The 14,176-nt window shown below is 37.9% G+C and overlaps 1 protein-coding gene across 1 annotated transcript; it reads right to left on the bottom strand.

Annotated features, from left to right (window-relative positions):
* Positions 1-108: 108 nt before the first annotated feature.
* LOC145323863 (uncharacterized) lies at positions 109-6,637 on the bottom strand. The gene is made up of 2 exons (XM_080166447.1): positions 6,364-6,637; positions 109-6,063 (listed from the first exon to the last, which is right to left on the bottom strand). The coding sequence occupies exon 2, from the start codon at positions 5,786-5,788 to the stop codon at positions 173-175; it is 5,616 nt and encodes a 1,871-aa protein (XP_080022573.1). The 5' UTR covers positions 5,789-6,063; positions 6,364-6,637; the 3' UTR covers positions 109-172.
* Between the last annotated feature and the right edge of the window lie 7,539 nt (positions 6,638-14,176).

The raw sequence follows: 14,176 nt of genomic DNA, 5'->3' as shown, positions 1-14,176 counted from the left end.
AAAATGAATTGTACTTTTGAAAATAAATTAAACTCAATAAAATTAAATTTGAGCATATGAAATAGAAGAATATTTAATCGCATTTCATTTGATTCTTATTTTAGGCATAAAAATAGGCATATGAAAAATGTGGCTTTTTACTAAAAAAAACTCAATTTCCATAAAATAAGAATCAATTATTAATCATAATTTTTAACAACTGCCTGACTGATACAGCATGTTCTTCTAGGGGAGATTTATCTGTCAGTCTGAACAAGACTCTTGCCGTCTTTCTTCCATCCTCAATTCTCGTCACTCGGCCCATCCTCAAACATCTCATCAGCGGATTGGTACTCGTAACCAGAACTACATCTCCATCAGCTAGTGGCTCTGCCATCTCATCCTTCCACTTGGACATCCGTAATATCTTCGGTAGGATCTCCTGGCGGTAGGCAGTCCAAAACTGGGCAGATAAATCTTCCAACAACTTCAACCTGGAGGAAATTTGGTCCTCCGGTTTCATCGCCACATTGCACAACGGCTGGCGGTCAACATTTCCCAGCAGCTGGCCAGGGGTAATCAGCCGCCAATTCTCCACGTCGTTCGCAGCTTCAATCGTCAGTGGTCTGCTATTCATAATTTTGCTGACCTCCGCCAACAGCACCAGGAGCTCGTTGAAATTAACAGAACTATTCACCAACTTCTTGGACAGCAATCTCTTGGTTAATCCCACCATTTTCTCAGCCTGCCCAATATAATGGTGGGCTCGGGCCGGGATCTGAGACCAAGAAAACTCTACCTGGCTGCCCAACTTCTGCTCTAAAACCTTGCGAGCACCGGATAATTGTGTGCCCATGTCGCTTACTATGATCTTCGGCAGACAATGAACAGCTTCCAACTTGCGCAGGGACAACAGGATACTGCTGGTATCATACTTTTCCAAGGCATCTAACCACAACGCCCCTGAGAATCTGCAGACCACCACGAACACCCACACCTTCTTCGTTGCTGTCTGACTCCTCGTTCTGGCGGCAGCTCTCCTCGTAACCAGCGGACCCATCAGGTCGACTTGCACAGCTTCAAAAGGCCTGCTCGGGACCAACTTGTCAGGTAACACCTCCTTCATGGTAGCACGACATTCCTTAGCCCTCTCAACACTGCAGGGCCAACATTTCTTCACTTCCATGATGGCCAACCTCCTTGCCTTCACAATCCAGCACCAACGGCGGCTCTCAGCTAAAGTTCCACGGACACCAGAGTGAAGCTCAACATGCGCTTCTCTCATAAAAACAGCAGCTAACCAATTACCAGGCTCCAAAATTATTAAACCTGGCATGTCTTCAAATATCATTTTACGGCCGCCAGTAATGGCGTCAATGACTGGCTGTCCACGACCAACCATCTTAAGAATCCTCATCTCCCTGGTCACATACTTTCCACCTGGACCAACGACAGGCCAGGTCAATGATACTTCATGCACTAATGGATTTAATGACGCATAATTGCCTTTAGCGTCATTTATCCACTCATCCTCTTGGCTTCGTGACACAATGAAAAGTTCCGCCGCCGCCATAAAATTGTACAAAGACGGCTTGTACACAGAATCTGCGGCTGCTACATGACTACCAGCGGCTGTAGCCTTACCTTCTTGTCTGCTCTTTAGCTTCTTCAACCAGGTGTTCGCAACTTGCAGGACAGCTGCCATAATACGTTTGGCCTGTCCAAATGATCTCCTGTGCTTAAACCTAAAGACATCTTCAGCGGCTTCTCCGGCAACTTTCATTGAACATAACTTAACCATTTTGGTATTCAACTCCTCTGGGGGTAAAACCTGCTTGACTTCTTCGGCAGTTTTCACCGGCCACGCACTTTCATCCTGGCGCAACCATTCTGGGCCCAATCTGTACCTGGAACCTGGTCCCAAATCTGATACTTTGCAGGTGCTTCTGGTGCCCAAATCTGCAACGTTTTGCGTCCCGGGGACCCACCTCCAGTCATCCTTGTTGGTCGCAGATTGAATTTCTCCAATACGATGAGAATTAAATGTGTTCAACATAGCACTGTTGGAAACTATTTGTGATAAAACACACGATGAATCAGTAAAGTACATCACTCTGATAACATCAAAGGGCAGGGCATCTCTGACGGACTTTGCCAACCTTGTGGACATCTGGCACCCCATCAACTCAAGGCGTGGAATTGATTCACACTTGACCGGCGCAACTCTTGACTTGGTGGCTAGCAGAAACGTTTCAAATCCTTGTCTAGTTGGCCACCTCAAATATGCATTAGATGCATAAGCCTCTGATGACCCATCCGAAAACATCATCAAGGATGGAAGGCCAGTTGGTTCATCCGGGACCACACAACGGTCAAACTCCAATTTAGCGACCTCAGCTCTGTCCTCCAGCGACTGAACAAGTTCATCCCGTAGACTTTTTGGAATGAAATCTTGCCAGCCCAAATTCAGCAAACATGTTTTCCGCAGGACAAGTTTAATTCTCAACAGAATAGGGCTGCAAAGCCCGATCGGGTCGAAAGTTTGGGCGGCGAACCTGTGGACCATCTTCTTTGTCAGATTCTCGTCCAAGGCGTCCTGGAGGTTGTACAAATCAGCATCCTCTTTCACCTTCCTTCCCTTGACTTTACCATCTTGGTTGACTCTTGTGGCGATGGACAACACATCGGTGGCTGGCTTCCATATCAGCCCGAGAACCTTGGTATGCTGGCAATCATCTCCAGAATAAATGACTTGTTTGAAGGAAAAACTACCTTTGCCGATAATCCTGTCGGCCTCTTTCATCATCTCCTTGGCTTCTGGCTTCGATCCTGCTCCCGAAATAACGTCATCTATGAAGCTGTGCTTCTCAAGCTTGACTGCAACTGGAATCTGAGGTAACTTGAACTCCTCATCAGGGTAGGTAGGTATTTGTGGCTCCTTCCATAATTCAGGTTTGGCAACAATTTCACTACCGTTTATTTGTCCCTCTCCATACATCTCCTTGACCTCTGCTTCACTCTTTCCGCCGAACAGGCGGGACGTCAACTTCAGGGCTGTAACTGCCAAATTTCCCGCAGCTAACTCGCCGAAATTTACAACTTTGGTCAGGTAAATTTCAAGTGGACCATCTGGCGTCGGGGAAAATAAAACTCTCTTCATCTGGCTGTCGAACTCTGTGGCCAGGATGGAGTTATAAAACTTGGAGATATCCGCGGTTATACCAACCTTGTAACCGCGGAAAAGCATCAAATGATAAAATATCTTCTGCATTGGCGGCGGGCCTCCCAGCATTATGTTATTAAAACTGGTACCCTTGAACGTCAGAGAACTATTTGCACACAATCGCATGGGTGTGGAACTTGAATCCTCCTTGAAAGCAACCACTATTGATGAACAAGACTTAGGTCCTTCATACTGCAACTCTTCAGGCGTGGCTTTTTGGAAAACGCCTCTTCTTATGGCGTCGTTGAATACCTCCACATACATTCCATAGGTATCTTCCTTGACCATCCTGGCACGATCCTTTTCAGCAATTTTGCGGGCTAAACTCTCGTTGTAGGGTAAAGTGTGAGGATCTTCAATATAAGCATATTGACCTGTCCACTTGTTGGACTGCAAGTCTAGTGTTAAACCTGCCTCAATTATCCTCTGCCTCTCACGCTGGTCCCAGGTAGTGCCGTCGGCCATAGCCTTGCACTCTTGACAAGCAGTACATCCTGGACAAAGTGCCTGCGGCTGTATGCCAAACGATTCAGACGTCAGAAAGTCTGGCAAAGTGCCTCCACTGACACTGACAGCCTTATAAGCCGACTTTTGATCTCCAGCTCCACCATCAGCACTCGTACAGATAAAACCACTACCAAAAATGGTTCGCCACAACATAGACTGGCCCACTTTCTGGTAGGTTGAAGGAAACACGTCAGGATGTGTATTTCCAATGATGATATCTAAGCCTCCACTAATATATGTAAACCTTTCTGGCGGCATTTTAAATATCTCGGCGGCAGTTTCGGGGTGGACCGAGCGCATCTCGTTGGCCCCGCCGAGGGTAGGCATGACAGCTGCCTCAAACTCCCTCAGATTGCCGTCCCTATCCTTCAAATAAAACACAACATTGCGGCAGGAAGACTCACTACCATCAGCTACAGAAATAGTTGTATATCTGCCGGTAGATTTCAGCTTCAACTTGTTGGATAACTTCTCAGACACAAGTGGCAAATTTGCCCCGGAGTCAAACATTACCGTGGCGTGGCAGGTGCCGCCGCCAGGTGCTACAACAGGAACTAACTGCAGTAAGAAGGTACAGGGGCTGGGTGCAGAACTTGACTTGTAGACTGTATTCACACCAGCACTAGCCTCATGGAGTAACCTGGAATGGTATCTGTCGCAATTATTGGTACCACAAACACCAAGCTTATCAGATTTATTACACTTGTCAGCAGTATGGCCGTCGCACAAGCAGAGTTCACATAACTTCTTCTGCTGGACAACTTTCTTTCGGTCAACCACATCCATCTTCTTAAACGTGAGGCAACGGAAAATCGGGTGCTTCTCCTTGCAGCTCTCCACAGGACATGCACTGTTCCACTTGGAAGCCTTGTCCTTTCCAGCCTTTCCATTCTTATTGTCGTTGCGGCCAGATACTTGCGCGGCGGCAGCTCTGTCACGATTTCTCTTGCCGGCGCCACTGTCATAGGACATATCACCGGCCAACATGGCACCCCTGGTCCTCTCCAGCAGTTCAACAATCTTCGGGATGTTAGGTTGGTTCATGCTACCTAGCTCCATCATAATTTTGTCTCTCAAATTTTCAGGGCACTTGTCTTTAAAAATATGAATGAGAGTCAGGTGGTTGTAATCCTTAGCTGCAGAACCAACGATGGCTTCTACCTCCTGCATCATGCTCTTGAAGGTAGCAATTGCGCTAACCACGTCCACAGGTTTATCCACAGGTTTCATCTTGTTCAACTTAGTTAAAATCCTCATGAACCGGCGAGTGTTTGATAAAAACATCTGGTCAAGAAACGCCCATTGTTCATTATGATCTCTAATCGCTGACACTTGCTTGCGTAGTTCCGGGTTGGTTATCACCTTCTCCATACACAACATCAGACTTAACCTCTGGTCAGCAAATCCATAACCAGAACATAGATCTTTAAAGACCTGTTTAAAGTTTGGGTAATCCGTGTCAGTACCGTCGAACGACGGCAATAAACTGTTGTCCCAGCGCCCATACTGCGGGTTGGAACTCCGAATATCCACGGCGGACATACTTCTGGATAGCATGGCAGGTGTCCCACTCTCATCCAGGTTAGATGAACGACGTTCCATCTCTCTAAGCCTTCGGTACATATCACGTACTTCTTGGCGCAACTCCACGGAAATTTTAAGCACTCCCATGTCCATCTTCACCTTCTCAATGACGTCAAGGTTCCTGGCGACAGTGCTTGACCTCGCGTCATCTGAATCATTGTCAAGCCAGTACAGAATTTTTGTGCACTGCTCCAACGACGCATAAACTTTATCTGCAACAGTTTTCTGCTCACTAGCTTCATCCAAATCACGCTTGAACTCGCGTAGCTCACTAGTCTCCACGGCAGGTTTTAGACTTTTTATTAGGTCAGATTGGTCCTTGACCTCACTAAAAATGTCACGAATTGATTTTACAGTCACATTTTCACATGAACTAAAACTTTGGCAGGCTTTTAGATTGTCATAAAATACTTTTAACTGTTCATCAAAAACTTCTAGCCTTTCACTGCCAATAGCGATAGCTCGCTCAATTTTCTGCTTTTTGGTTAGTGGCATATTGATTCACTAGGTACTTATTTCACAGAAAAATTGTCACAGTTTATTGCATCAATAATTCACTAGATGCTATTGATCTCTTGATGAATGCTAACGCCTATCCATCAGATACTTTGAAATTGTCTCAACCATGACACTTTGGTTGAGCTTGACTTCCGAATTAGCGGGAAGTTCACGAGATCAGTTGGCGAACATACAAACCCCCAATACCAGGAACCATCAAGTTTCAACAGCAGGTTTGAATATAGATTTATTGATGAAATTATTTCAAAGACCTGAAATTACAAGATCAATTAATAAACAGAATAAAATATTATTCGTTATCTTAAAACTTTGAGCACTAAAAAAAATCTTTTTCTTTTCTTATGGTTAAAGAATCTTTGGAAACTTTGGCTTTAAAGGAAAATTATTTGGTTTAATAAATCATTGTTAAATGCAACAATAAGGCACATAAAAATTACTAAAACTTATATTAAACATAATTAAGTTTCATGCTTAGCTGGCTAAAGCCTTTTTTAAAACTACATATAATCGTCCTATACACCATACTTCTTAATCAAATTAACAAATTCTACCTGAAGCTCTTATGGTTTCAAATCCCTGATATACTAGGGTCGTTCACACTCAATGAGACCAATGATAGGCCCAATTTTGTTCTCCGAAATCTTCACACTCTCATATCTCATTCAAAAGTAAAGAACGTGCGCATCCAAAATAAACAAACACTCTATGCCGCGCCACATTATGAAAGGAAAGCCCTAAAAGACGACATTTGCGCTTTGATTTTGGTTTAATGATAAGGAATTTAATTTCGAACTTGATAAACACAAAGCTTCCTCGAAAAGAGGTTAAGACAGGATGGGAGGGTGGTAATACATTGGGTCAAGACAGTTTAGGTTATATTGGGAGCTACCTAGTCTCGCAGGGGTAGAACACCAAAATTTAAGGCCTTATGGAGTTAGGTCCCTTTGCAGGGGTCAGGAATAGAGAAAAAAAAATATCCCACTTCCCCTTTTTTTTTGTATGATAAAATTATAAGGGTGTGGAGGAGGTTTTAGTGCTCGATAAAACATATTCATTAATGTAAGTGCATTTCCTTAGAAAGATAATGTTTTCGCATGAATATATTTGACCTTGTTCAAGTAAACTATCATTAGCTAAATATTGTTGCGCTACTATTATATCATTTGTTCTTGATTTCACAACAAAACAAAATAATCGAAGTTCTCTTTGTAAAATAATCGAGAGAAGAAAGACAGATATAAGAAATACTGTCATTTTTTTATATCAATCATTTATACAATATTGTAAATTTGTTTTTAGCTAATTAATATTTATCAATATTAGTCTTAATTAGTAATTGTTTTTAGTCACAAACTTGGATTCTTGGAGAAATAAGGTATACACTTATAGAGCATAGCAACTTTATAATTATTTTTAGAAAGTCTAATTTAAACATGTTAATTAATTTAGCGTTTTTTATATGATGTAGGTAACTATTTACAAGGATTACTAGTACGATTAGACATAATTAACACATACAATTTAAAAGAAACTATTAATATTGACGGGTTTTAGCTAAAACTAATCTTAAAGTTGTTTTGTAAAGTTTTTGTTTTGTTAAGAAAACCCATTCATTAAGCTGTATATGAGCATTCATTCAAAAAGCCTAGATACATATCCAACTTTCGGGAATAGTTCCTTTCGTGGAAACTCCCCTTATTTTAGGTTAGGTGTGGGTATATTGGGTTAGGTGATTGCCACGCAGGGTTAAGCAATTGGCCCCGCAGGGTTAGAGCTAAAAATAGGAGAAAAACTACTTTAAAAGTACGAAGAAACGCCCCATAAAGGGCGTTGCCACGAAAAGGGACTATACCCTAACTTTCAAACAGTATTTTTTCAGCAGTGCAAATTCTCTATAGCTCGGATTTTTTCAATAATGGATGTAGAATTTTACGTGGATATTATGATAGAGGAAAAAGTGTCAGCAATGTTGCTTGCTAACTCAGGTTTATTGGTCAGTTCGTTCATCTAATAGGAGGGTAAGAGAAGAGTAAAGAGGGTGGAAAGGTGAAATTGTTATTTTAGCCTGCTGCAGGTTTTACTTCATAAAATAACATGAAATCTGGCAATCATATATCCATTTGTTCAACCGTTAGTGGGACAAAGTGACTTAAAAATCAGCCACGTGCCTTCATAAAGATAAGAAATTATCCATCTCTTTTTTTGGGGTTTTCTTACACACTTCTTCTCTCCTAATCCCTCATTTTTATGACGTCAGAATTTTTTTGAGCGACTTTCTTCGTCTTCCTTTGCATTGTACACAAGAGAACTCAAATAATTGGAAATCAATACCTCACCACCAAGTAAACTTAATAAAAAGAAAAGGCTTTCTTACTAAAATCATGAATAAATTTAATGACATAATATGAAAATAACAGTATAACAATGTCACAAATTCAAATTGAGAAAAAATTATATGTAATAAAAGACAGTTAGTCTTAGAATTTAAGAAATGAGTACTTATCCTTATATAAAAGTAACAGGGTCTAAATCTGTATGTGTGTTTGTCTGACTGTGTGTACCGAAAGATCTCGCCAACCGCTGAACCGATATGGTTCTCCTTTACAGTGTAGCTACTCATAGGTCCTTTAGTTTTTAACTATTTTGGGGGCGGGTATCCCCAACCTCCCAAGAGAAAACAATTGGGTAGTGCCGAAAAAAAAGGAACTTTTTGTTCGACTATACTTCAAAACTAAAATTTCTCAAAAAGATAAATAGATATGTAAACCGATAAATGGGGCGAAAGAGAAAAAAGTTATAGATAGAGATAAGGAAAGAGAGAGAAAAGAAGATAAATAATTGAAATAAAAAATGATTAATAAAATATTAACTTTTTTATAATAGGAATGTTTTTTCCTGAAAATTATGCAACTTTATAACTAATATTTTAATTTTATTATTACATATTAAATATTTCTATTAATTTATTAATCTCATTAACTTTAGGTCAATTGATATTAAATAATATAATTGCGTACTTTTTGATAGCTCAGCTACTCTATAATTTTGAATTCCCATATAAAAAATGCAGTTAAAATAAGATTTACTATAACTTATAATCTTCTGAAATTCTTGTGAAGATTCCCTTAACAATAATCATCAAAATGTTGGCTGTTTTTATAGCTTCTTTACTTTGGTGTGTTTTCTCAAAGTGCCTATTGAGAATAGAAACCAATTTTTCCCCTTACTTACTAAATAATGAAAAATTATAGGGCATGGGGACTTTTTCGCTTTTTTACTCCTTTAAGACATGTTAGTTGAGTTTATATTGGGTACTAGGTAGTCCCACAGGAGAAAAAATAATCTATTTTCAAGATAATGGGTGAGGTTTTCAGTGCTCAATAGGCACTTTGAAGGAAATTATAAATTTTCTTTTTTCAACATCCTCTTTTAGTATTCAGATGTATTTTTGTTCCTAACAATTACTTAGGTTGTTATTCTGTCCGTAATTTTTAAAACCGAAGCTTTTCTATAATTAGGGTCGGTCCGTCCGTACATCCGTCCGAGATAGATAGCTTTTATTCGTTAATTTAGGCATGTTAGAATTGTCCTATCGATTTCAAACTTTGCATGATGATTCCTGTGGTAGTTAGGTACGATTTAGAAAGCGTAGCAACTCTATAATCATTACCAGAATGTCCGTATGTCCATTTAAAACATGTACATTTTTCTACTTTTTTAACAACAAATTTTTATGTGATTTAATTATCCGTTTGATCTGATTTTTGGTATATTGATTCCTGGGACAACAAAAAAACAATATTATAAGCGAAGCAACTCTATAATCAAGTCCTAAAAATGTAAGTATGTCCATAAACATTATCCTGTATCAAGCAGTTTTTCAACAAATTTACTTACTATTTTGCTTCGACTCTTATACTTTTATATCCTGATTATTCAGTTTAGACACTATACAAGTGTTAATGTCCGTTTGTCCTACCGTTTCAGTGCTTCGCTTTTATGGATGTTGTCATCCTTGTTTTTAATTAGCTTGATTTATGTTTTTTTTAGCAGTTGTCCCAATTATGATTTTAAACAATTCATGGGTTCACTTAAAACAGAAATAAACAGATTGTTTTTAAAAGCGAAGCTTTTCTATAATTAGGGTCGGTCCGTACGTCCGTCCGTCCGTCCGTCCGTCCGTACGTCCGTCCGAGATAGAAAGCTTTTATTCGTTAATTTAGGCATGTTAGAATTGTCCTATCGATTTCAAACTTTGCATGATGATTCCTGTAGTAGTTAGGTACGATTTAGAAAGCGTAGCAACTCTATAATCATTACCAGAATGTCCGTACGTCCATTTTAAACATGTTGATTTTTCTACTTTTTTAAAAGCAAATTTTTATGTGAACTAATTATCCGTTTGATCTGATTTTTGGTATATTGATTCCTGTGACAACAAAGAACAATATTATAAGCGAAGCAACTCTATAATCAAGTCCTAAAAATGTAAGTATGTCCATAAACATTATCCTGTATCAAGCAGTTTTTCAACAAATTTACATACAATTTTGCGTCGACTCTTATACTTTTATATTCTGATTATTCAGTTCAGACACTATACAGGTGTTAATGTCCGTTTGTCCTACCGTTTCAGTGCTTCGCTTTTATGGATGTTGTCATCCTTGTTAATGTTAATTCCTGTGCATGGCCCTTCTCCATTTAAAACAAAACAAAACTTTGTTTTTATGTACAGGAAAAACTTATTAAATGAATATATGATATAACTTAATAATGATTATTTGATAACATAAAAAATAATTTATGGATGGGTGACTTTTCTTGTTCATGTACATGGATGGGGATGGACAAGTATTTTTTTTCATTTTATGAGGTGGTAAAATTGTTATTTAGAACTGCCTTTAAATTTTCATCCTTAATTCATTTTTTTTCAAATTAAATTTTCGTCGAGGTGGTAGGTAATGTTATGAATTGTTATAAGAATTAAATAGAAGTAATTATTTTATTTGGGGTTGGTTATTTTTCCTAGGGGCGATTTCTCTTGTGGTGGTTTTCTCACTAAAAATAACTATAAACCTTTCCTGGATCAATGAAAAGCCACAAAGAAAAGAAGAAGTAAATAATTCAAATTAATAAAATTTCCGAAAAAATGTCAATGTTTGAAGCTAAAACAACTGTAAATAATAATGAATCTCCAAGAATGACAATATATTTAGTATTATGTTATGAATAAGAACTTTTGTATTTGTAAATGATTTGACTGAAAAAACAAAAGACGTATATACAGATGAAAAAGGTTATTATACAGATGTTTACCAAGCTCTTTTAAATGGTTTAACAAACAATATTTTGTAAGCGTGTTTCAACTATTTTTAGTAGCGAAGCTACTCTATAATTCACAATGTCCGTCCGTCCGTCCGTCTGTCCGTCCGTCCGTCTATCCGTCCGTCCGTCCGTCCGTAATTAATGAATTGGGGGAAACGTGATTTTCTCGGCTCCTATAAAAGATAGAGAGCTGAAATTTTTTGACAACATTCCCATCATTAAGGAGCACAATTAACTATAAAACATCAATGGCGGTCGGACTGCTTTTTAGCAGGTTTTAGGCTATTTTTTATATTTTCCAAATTTTCCCCATATCTTTGGTGTTTAAGGTCCGATTTTCAAAATTTTTTCAGTTAAAGATATCAAAATTAAATTTCCCGTCATTTGAAGAAAACAACAATGACGGTCAAACTGCCTTTTTGCAGGTTTTTGGCTATTTTTATATTTTTCACATTTTCCCCCATATCTTTGGTGTTTATGGTCCGATTTTCGAAATTTTTTCAGTTAAAGATAGCAAAATTAAGTTTCCTGTCGTTTGAAGAAAACAACAATGACTGTCAGACTGCCTTTTTGCAGGTTTTTGGCTATTTTTGTATTTATCACATTTTTACCCATATCTTTGGTGTTTATAGTCCAATTTTCAAAAATATTTCAGTTAAAGATATTAACATTAAATTTCTGGTGTTTTAAGAAAAGAAACAATGGCGGCCAAACTGCCTTTTAGCAGGTTTTTGGCTATTTTTATATGTTTGACATATTTCCCCATATCTTTGGGATTTTTAGTCCAATTTTAAAACTTTTTTGCATTAACAGTTTCAAATTTTTTCCCCCATTGTTATGTGCATCTAGTATGTAATTTACTTTAACCGTCTTCATCATACAAAATAAAACAAGGTTTCGTGTTTATTTTCTCCAATAAATCTATTCTTGATTTTAATAAATACACTTTAAATCTACTTCTACGTATTCCCATCCACAATTTTTTGTGCTTCGCTACTTATGGATGTTGTCATCCTTGTTTTGTTTCCTTTCATATTTTTTGACAAGATGATCATTATTTGAAAGTAACAGGATAAATCTTTGTTGTTGAATCTTCTTTTTAGAAACTTTTTATTGGTGGCTAAAGGTTTTTTTTTCGAAAGTGCACCTAGAGGCTTATAAGGGAGAAGTCGCTATTGTATTTATATAGGATTATTTCATTTATTGGACCCTAGAGGAAAAAAAATTATATTTAGAGCCATTATGATAAATATGTATCCTTATAATAAAATAACAGGATGTTTGTCTGTGTGTTTGTGTGTTTGCGTGTTTGTGTGTTTGTGTGTTTGTGTGTTTGTGTGTTTGTGTGTTTGTATGTTTGTACCGAAGGATCTCGCTAACCGCTGAACCGATCGGGTTTTCCTTAACAGGGTAGCCTCTCATAGGTCCTGGGAAGGTTTAAAACTATTTTCTTGGGGGGTGGGACACCCCTAACCCCCCAAAAAATGAAAAATCCCCCCCCCCCAAAAAAAATTTCTTTTAAAATCTAAAATAAGAAATTGAATTATTAAATTAGACTCCCTCCTCCTCAAGTGCCCCTAGAGGCCTCTAGGGGCGTAGCCGCTAGTACATTCTTAAAGGGTTTAAGATTGATTTTTTTTCTGTTAAAAAATTTTTTCACTACTTTCTCTTTCACTAGCGGCTACGCCCCTAGAGGCCTCTAGTGGCACTTTCAATGCTTTTTTTTATTTCAAATATCTAATTAGAGAAATAAAAATAGTTGGTTTATGTTTCGATGAAGTCTCTTTTTTGGGAGGGGTAATTTTTTTCAAGGGGCCATTTCTCTTGGAAGGGTGGTGATACCCTCCCCCAAAATAGTTATAAACCTTCCCGGTACCTATGAGAAGCTACCCTGTTAAGGAGAACCCGATCGGTTCAGCGGTTAGCGAGATCCTTCGGTACAAATACACAGACACACAGATACACAGACACATAGACATCCTGTTACTTTAGTACAAGGATTAAGCACATGTCATATTCTAATGACATAATCCCACCTTCATAGTTGACAATCATGAATTTATACAGATAGAAAGATATCTAATTAGATAGAAAGATAGCTAGAGATATCTAAATGAATGTTATGTTTACATCACACCTATATTGAATAATTACTCAGGAAGGGAAAAATTTAAATTTTTTTGTGCGTAGTGTCTCAACAAGTTTTATTTCACTTTTTCCCTTTATTTCTAATTCACAGATTTATTTTTACAAAGTTACGCTTTTATATAGCTGCAATGAAAGAAGTTTCGGCAGCTGCATATTTAGCCGCTGTTTTGTTAGCAAGCTGCTGCTGTGTGGCAAATTACATACAAGTATGAAAACGCAAAAATGGAAGTTTAATGCGGTCGCTTACACTTAAACACCGCAGCTAAGTTGCTTTCAATGCCAGCGATTGCTTATATTTATCTTATACCCTGAATTGGTGTGATTCCATTTTAGTTTTATGTCCTTTAATATATTTATAACAGCTGAGGCATTTTACCTTGTCTTTATGATTCATAGTTGTTATAATTAAACAAGGATGACAACATCGATAAAAACGAAGCCCTGAAACGGTAAGTGTAGAGTGTCGGAACTTAATAACCAGAATATAAATGTGTCTAGGGACTAAATACAATTTTAAGTAAGTTTGTTGCAATACTGCTAAAATACAGGATGCTGTTTAAGGGCATACTTTCATTTTAAGGACAATATTATAGAGATCCTTCGCTTATAACATTGTAACTCTTTGTAAGGGGAAGAGGAAGGAGCTTTGCCTTTAAAAATAATTTCTTCGTAATCTTTCTACTCTGTTTTAGTAATGTTCACTTTTCTCGTTTTACTAATTACCTATGGACATTAATGACATTGTTAATTTTGTTTTAATTCATAGAATGAGTGGCTTAAACATATAATTAATGAGTGGAGACAATTTAGTGTTACATATATGTACTGCATAAGATAAGATAAGATAAGATTTATTTCCTCTAAGGTGCATATAATTAGGGCGAGTTACTA

This window comes from Acartia tonsa, chromosome 7 (genome assembly GCF_053477335.1).
Source record: "Acartia tonsa isolate MP-2025a chromosome 7, ASM5347733v1, whole genome shotgun sequence".
In the NCBI taxonomy this organism is placed as follows: Eukaryota; Metazoa; Arthropoda; class Copepoda; order Calanoida; family Acartiidae; genus Acartia; species Acartia tonsa.
The sequence above is the reverse complement of the archived record's forward strand: the minus strand, read 5'-3'. Positions and strand labels throughout refer to the sequence as shown.

Excerpts from the sequence above, each read along its gene's own strand:
- LOC145323863 (XM_080166447.1), bottom strand. The coding sequence starts at position 5,788 with ATGCCACTAACCAAAAAGCAGAAAATTGAGCGAGCTATCGCTATTGGC.